This window comes from Lutra lutra, chromosome 8 (assembly GCF_902655055.1).
Source record: "Lutra lutra chromosome 8, mLutLut1.2, whole genome shotgun sequence".
Classification (NCBI taxonomy): Eukaryota; Metazoa; Chordata; class Mammalia; order Carnivora; family Mustelidae; genus Lutra; species Lutra lutra.
In genome coordinates, this window is record NC_062285.1 from 16,704,761 (window position 1) to 16,712,653 (window position 7,893).

General features: G+C 44.9%; 1 protein-coding gene across 1 annotated transcript; it reads right to left on the reverse strand.

The window, feature by feature from the left end:
- Positions 1 to 4,670: 4,670 nt before the first annotated feature.
- Positions 4,671 to 7,675, reverse strand: OTUD1 (OTU deubiquitinase 1). The gene has a single exon (XM_047742752.1). The coding sequence runs from the start codon at positions 7,335 to 7,337 to the stop codon at positions 5,892 to 5,894; it is 1,446 nt and encodes a 481-aa protein (XP_047598708.1). The 5' UTR covers positions 7,338 to 7,675; the 3' UTR covers positions 4,671 to 5,891.
- Positions 7,676 to 7,893: the final 218 nt, after the last annotated feature.

Below are 7,893 nucleotides of genomic sequence, written 5' to 3' on the forward strand. Positions count from 1 at the left end.
GCTGGCCTGCTCCCTTGGGAACAGTCAAGTGAAAAGAGAAATCAACTTCCGTTAGAAGCTTAGCTTAACTATTAAAATCACACTGTCTATTCCTGTAGGTTCCTGTTGCTTTCTAAACCCGTCCAGCCAACTCTCTGCAAATTGCCACACTTCTGAGCAGCACTGACTTCCGCCAACAGCCACTATCAATGCTGTGGAGAGGTAATGAAAAATCTGTCAGAGGAAATGACTGTATATTGAGAAGATCAACACACATCTTCAGTCTCTCTTCTAATTCCGTCCTAAAATTCTGTAGACTATGCAGTGATTGAGGTTTCTGTTTCAGGTATCTACTGTTTATTGAGATAGGAGCGTTGTTTAGATTTTAAAAAAAATCTGTTAACTCCCCCTAGGTCTGGCACTTTTCAGCAAGATGACAAAGACAGTGAAGTGACAGCTACGAACTTTCCTCACGGTGTTCTCCCACTTCTTCATTCCTATTACATCACCACGACAGGTCAAATTTCACTGTAAGAAACAAAAGGTGAAAATATCTCCTGTTGGTCCTTAGAACTGAAGGCTTTATTTGAGTTTATTTTACAAATTGGCTGCACAGGTGTTACGCGACCCACTGGTATAAATTTCCTTTACAATTACCTACTTTGCACACCACCCTTTTGTACCTTGATAAGCTACGAAATACAAGCACGGAGTCTACATTTACCCAGTGGAGACATAACGCACATTCATTACGGGAGTATACAGGAGGAGTTCAAAAGACAGTAGTCACGTTTGTACTAGACCTGTCTATGTGTACTGGAATTTGGAGTCTTCGATGAAGAACTGATGCTTCAGTGACCTAATAATTAGCCCATCTTGGTGAACCAGAAAACTAAATAGGAAAAGCAAAAGGAAGGCACTGGCAGGTACCTACTAAAAAGGATTATGTATGGCAGAGAGGAAGCAAAGTATTAGCCAGGCAATGACAAGTCAAGCACAGTTTTGAGGACTGATAACCTCCCGTTGTCTTGTTTTGTTTTTAACACAGCACTGCATACATTCAGAGGTTCCTTAATCGGACAAACTCACCATTTCCAGGATACCACCACAGAATGCAAAAAAGAAAAAGATGAAAGCAAAAAAAAAAAAGCTGTCTCGTTGACCAAAAACTAAAGCTTAACACGTTCCTCATAGGAGAGCATCCTAGTCTCAAATTAGAAACCCATTTCCTATGATCTTAGAGTCAATTCTGACAAGCACGCTTGTTGGTGTGTTTAAGACAACCTAGGAAATCATGATGGGCTGTAGGGAGGAGACAGGAAAAGTATAGAACACAAAGGTAACAGTCCTAGCGCTCTGAGGTCCTTTGGTCCTTTAAACTACAAAGGGACTGTCACACCTCAGCAATCTGCCAAGGCTTCCGGGCCATCCAGCCAGGCCATCACGAAAGCCCTCAGTCATTAAAGGGAGATTAAACTATAGTTATTTTACAAAGGCAAATCAGTGCACCATAGATTGCTTCTTAAAAGAATTTTATCAAAAGCAGTTTTGTTTTATCTTTTACACATAAATGGACTGTTCAATTAGAAAACTCACTTATGAAAACCAGGCTAGCTAGGGTTTTATGTGATGACAGTGAACTCTCTCTCTGACCTCTCCTCGTAGAATAACTGTCGCTGACCTAATTTACAGCATGAGGTAATAACACTGCTTCTTTTCCCCCAATAGATCTGTTTGGATCTGATTTGCGGGCCTTGCCCACGCCCCACTGACCAATGGCCTAAGCCTGCTGTCCGTGCTGTTGAACACAACAGTCCTAAGCTTGCTTGAAATCAGTCCAGCATTTCCTTCCCAACCGGGCTGGAGAAAGGAAACAGCAGAACCAGGAGTTGCTGCAGACTGGACTTGAGGTAGGTGCAACCCCTAAAGTCAGGGCAAGTCCCTTCAGGCGAAGCAACACTTTTACTGTCACTTCAGGTTAATGGAAGTTCGATTTTTAAATAATGTTTCTTGGTTTAGTTCTCAAGATGTTTGGAAGACGACACAAAGATAGCATCAAATTCAACTTTTTGGGTTTCAAAATCTATTTTTTTCATTACAGACTTTACTGCCTCTCCATAACACTACTTCTCTTTAAAATGCTTGGAATTACTTTGTTAGTGGTAATTCCCAGTAATTGTCAACTCCAGTCATTTTTATTTGATTTCACATCCACCAAATAAGTATTTCCCAAAGCTCACAATTTCCTTCAAGTCATTCGTTGTTCATTCAACAAGTATGTACTGAATGTTTATTCCGCTAGTTATTGGGTTGGAACTAGGGGATCCAACAGGGAACATAATATATAGTTCATGTCTATTGTACTTAGTATATTTAGGGAATGAAACTGAATTAAATGCCATCCAGTTTTTTGGTGCCTCTTTGAGATGGTTATAGACACTCCAGGAATGTCAAAATAGTAATAAGGTCTGGACTAAAGATTTCATATGACAAACAAGTGTTAAGTGTGAACACGTTACACATTTGAAATATACACTTGAATTTACCCAGTATGTTTACCTGCATATTAAATTATCAAATGTCCAAAGGTTTTAATCTATTTTTATTCTGTAACGCTTTTCCTCCATACGAGCACACTGAATACCATGGTAACATTCTAAGAGCTCAACTTTCTCACCTTTTAGGGAAAGAGGGAAAACAAAACAAGTTTTAATGAAGCAGTGTGATTAGCTCAATATCCATTTTTTAAAAAATACAGAAGCACGAAGAAAACACTGCCGCGTAAGGACTATTTACCCAAGCTGAGGCTAACCAATTCTGATGTTCAAGGAATCCTAAGGCAACTCCCCTCCTCTACAGAATATGGTATCTGAAGAAAGCCTTTCTGCCTAATGAAAATTTTAGCATATAAAACACATGGGCTACAAGTTCAAAAAAAATGTAATTAAAGAATCACATGTTAAAAAAAAAAGAATCATATGTACATGTCCTTCTGGGCCTCATCAGTAGGTTTACTGCTTAGTCCAATTAAACATGAAAATGAATACATTGTCTTAGAGAAATACGAGTGGAGAATGAACTAAAGAGTCAGGAAACTAGGTTTTTGCCAAAATGTATAAGTATTATGCCATTTAATTTTTAAAAATGAAACAGTTGTTTAAAAAAAAAAATCACGCTAATAGTGGTTTGTATGTTTTTATCCATGGGCCACCTTAGTAAAATTTTCAAGTTAATAGTATGATTTTCACACTAATTTCCCTGAAACCACAGTTGGATTGACTTAGAGATTTTTATCCTCCTCCCTCATACTTTCTGGGGAAGGGAATAAACTAAAGAAACTTTAGCTCACAGCCATCAAGTGTTTGCTTCATACAGTTTTGAGCCTCTTGGCTACTATAAAGAATATCTGAAGGAAGAAACTGTTTAGTAAAATCTTTTTGCTAAAAGGAAGTTAAGAGTCAACCACATTTCCAGCTCTTCACCTGCTCATCTTCAGTGATCCAGGACTGCTGCTCATACATAAAGCTGGTACTGTGGTGGAGAATACATACTGAGCCTAAGGGAGTGGCCAATACTGCATTTCTCTTCAAAAAACCAAGCCATAGAAAGAGGACATTAAAACACAAAAACCTCTTAGGCAAGACAACTAAAAAAACATGCTGCCATGCAATACCACCTTAGGATTCATTACATTTTTTTAAACATACCACCCTTGAGAATCTAAATCAAGGACTTGGGATTCTAATTCAAAAATGAAACAGAACCCAGAATTTGTTTCTTCGAAACAGCAGTGAGCTTCTAGATGGCTTTTTGGGAAATTCTATCTAATTGGTCTATCCATTTGTGTTAAGTTCTAAGCATGCCCAAATTTTATACATGTCTAAATAAAGAAGGAAAGCAGCAAATTTAGATAGGTAATTCAAATAAAATAATTTCTTTCTCAAGTTAATCAGTGAACCCATGAAGTAAACCTCTTCTTACCCCAAAAAAACAGAGATGCATGATTAGCTAACATCTAAAAGAAATTCACTAATTAACATTTAAAGGAAATTGTCCTAATAACTAATGGCATTCTTCCAAAAATGTGGTTAAACGATGAACTCAAGTTTAAATGTGTCTATAACCATGAAATATAAACATATGAACTATCAACTGTAAAGTAAAATATCCGAACTAGCTGTTTTTATTCTACAATAAACAAGATACCCAGATTATGTCTACAGGTGTACTTACCCACTAAATCCATTAACACATCTCAAAATTAAGAGATTCACATGGTCTCAAGATGCCAGACTGGATAAAAATTACAACACTGTTTTGGTCACCCTCTGAAACATTTAAATCTGTGCTGAGAGTAAGTGAAATACAAAACTACGATACTTAAACGCAGTGCTGGTTAACATAATATTTGCATCTCTCTGTTTATTAGCCACGGTACTGTAGTTTTAGATAGGAATTAGCATTAGAAATAACAAGAGCAATGTCCTGAGTTACTCCTTCTTTGAAGTATAGTTAACGAAGATTTATCCTTTGAAATTACTAATGATTTTATCCTACCCTGTTCATGTGAGAACTTAAGAAATTCCCCTCAGAATTCTGTGACATCTTTACACATGAAATAAAAATGTATACATGTAAGAGATGCTCTTACAAGTGTCACTTCTTAATTAAAAAACCACCTTGGCCAAAGAGACATTGTAAAAGTAAAATTATGCATTTTATTCATTCATTCCATCAGCTGAGAATCGCTCTATTGTACAAATACAGTATTGTACAAAAAAATCACAAAATGTTACAAAATAAAAAAGTACAAACTGCAGTACTTAATAAATATGACTAGTAGTTAAAGTGAAAATGAGATAGATTTTAGGTTGAGAACATTGTTTGACCCAGCAAACCATACAAGATTTGTTTACAGACATTTTTATTTGTACATAATACAGGGCAATCCTATTTTGCCTTTTGAAAGAATTTAAAAGGAATAAAATATTAAGACAGTATTCTCCTGCTATAGAACAACTGCCAAGGTTGATTTGAGGCATTTATGCTAGTAGTTTTTTAAAATCTTAGTTGAATCCAAGAAGCAGGAGGCTTATCTTGTCACAAAGTTAAAATGCTTTTATAACAAAATGACAAATATAAATAAAAACAATTCAGAGCACCAGACAATCTACTCTAAAAGCCAACCAAAGTACAGAATAGTCATCACACTGCCATCTGCAAATATCAGACTCATTCAAGTAAGACCTGGTACTATCCCTTAAAGAATATTCTTCCCACAACCTTCCCTTAAATACTTCTCTTTAAAAGGTTGACCATTTCTAGAAAAATAATGATTTCCAAAACAAATCTGTTTTTCATTAAAATGGAATGGGCCAATCATCTGGTAACACAAATGCATCAATATCCATTTGAAATAATTATCTAAGGATCATAAAATCCAAATCTAACATAAAATAACTATTAAATCACAAAGTCTGTCCAAAGGAATAAACTTCATATAAAGCACTTCTCTGGATTTATGCTGGAAAGCTGTTTGTCAACATGGAACACGTCATAGATGAAGTTACACCAATTCTTAAAAATGTTGTGCAAAAATACATTTTTATAGAAAACAGATTACCAGGAATGACCAAATTTACACCGTGAGAAACGAGCTTGCAAATTAAGTAGTGCCAACTTTATACAGCAAATTATAAATAGCAGTAGGATCACCCAAAGCCATCATGAAACATCATTTAGGTGCCCAGCAACCTTCAGCTCTGAGGAGAAAACATTCAAAAAATGATTAAGGCATTACACCTACGGTAAATCTACTAGAAGTCTGAAAGTGCTATTACCCTGATTAGAGTTCGTAATTCTCCCAACACATTATGTATGCAGTTCTCCCAGGGTGTACGTTTTCAGACACTTCAAGAGCATGCATTTTGTTCAATATACATTTTGGACAGGGATATGGCCATGGATTTGGCAAGTTCTTCATCGCGTTTTCTTTGCACCTGACTCTGTTTGCACCAATTGTCATACTCTGGGTTGGGGTAGGAGTGATCAAACACCGCATCATAATGTCCATTACTGAGCCAACTGAGCCAAATACTAGGCCTTAGGGAATCCTCTGGGCCCAAATAGTGAATCATGGTAGACACCGTAGGGCTCTCCAACCTCCCTCCAGTAGTTAAATGTATATTCACATTCAGCATCTGCCCCATGGCCAGCAATTCCGGGTACCCGGCCCACGCCCCGTCTTGAGCAGCATTGATGATGAACTCCCCCACGTCGCCCTCAATCAGGGGGCTAAAGTGGTCGAGATGATCGGCAATGTAATGCACCGTCTGCTCCCTCAGCTCCCGGTGAAGGCTCTGGTCTCCGTACACCGTCTTGCTGACCGCGCGGTAGAGGCAGTTGCCGTCGGGAATGATGTGAAATCGGTACTTATTCCTCTGTCGCAGGTACTTGTCCTGCCTCTCAACCTCCGCCAGGTACAGGGCCAGTTTCTCGTCTCTGGGATCCGACCTGGAGACGATCACTGCCTCGGCCGAGGCGCTCGGGACCGCCTCGCCGCTCCGCGCCGGGGGCGCCTCCGCCTCCGGGTCCGGCCGCCGTGCTTCGTCCGCGCCGGGAGGGTCGCTGCGGTCGCCCACCTTCTCCCAGGCCCGGAGGCTCCTCTCCGCCGGGTGCTCCTCGCCCCACGGCCCGAGGCTGGGCTCCGGGCTCCCCGGGGGCGGCGCGGGGCCTCGGTGCTTGGCGGCGGCCAGGGCCTGACGGTGCTCGCTCAGTCGGAAGTTTCTGTCGGGACCCTCCCGGGCCGCGTCCAGACCCGCCGGCTCGGGGCAGTCGGGCCTCAGCAGCTCCTCCAGGAGCCAGGCGGAGGAGCCCCGGCGCGGCGGGACCGGTGCGCCGGGAGCCGGGGCCAGCAGGAGGCAGCGGCCGCGCTGAGCTGCGGGGGCCGCGGCGACGGGCTCGGGCCCGTGCAGCAGGAGCCGGTCGGCGCCCAGGGCCCGCACGGTGATCTGCGCCGTGGACGTGTAGTGCGGCGGCAGCGGCGGCTTGCAGGACCCGCCGGGAGGGCCGGCAGCGGCCGAGGCGGGGGCGGCGGCCCCGGACACCATCTCGAAGCAGGAGGAGAAGGCGGGCATCTTGGCGGCGGGGGCGGCGGCGGCTTCTCGGGGCTCGGCGGCCGCGGCAGGCTGGGACTCACCGGTCTCGGGCTCTGGCTCGCCGCTGGTGGGTCCCGGGGGCTGCAGAGAGACCTTGAAGGGGGCGGCGGCGGCGGCGGCGGCTGGGGGAGCGGAGGCTGCGGCCGTGGGACCCGGTCCCCCGGCTGGGTAGTGGGTGCAGACGCTGCTGTAGAGCTGCATGTCCCTGCCCGCCGCTCCGGCCCCTTATAGGCGCGGCGAGCCCGGGTGAGGGGGACACACCCTCCGGGCCCGGCGGAGGGGGCAGGCCAGGCGCGATGACCCAGTGCCCCTAGAATAGAAATGACCGAAGGGCCACCGGCCGCCGGCGCGTCAAGAGCCGCAAATAGCGCCCGGGTCCCCGCCAAATTCCTGCTGCGCCACAACGCGCGGTGGGGGCGGGGAGGGGACGCGCGCTCGACCCCGGCCCGCGCGCTCGGCCCGCAGACCCAGGGCGCCGCGCCCGCTGCCGCTGCTCCGACCGCGGCGGCCGCTGGGGACTCTCGGAGAAAGCCGCCCGCCCCGCTGGAGCGCGTCCCGCCGGCTAGAAGCAGTGCAGGGCGCGCGGAGGGGCCGGGAGGCGGGGCCGCGGTTGTTTACCTCAGGCAGCGCGGCCGCGTCACGTGGGCCCGATGGAATGTGCGGCTCGTCGCGGCGCCCCATTCAACAGCGCGGGCTCGCCCCGCCCCCCAGGCCCACGCCCCGCCCCCCGGCCCGTTCGGCGGACGTCACGGGCGTG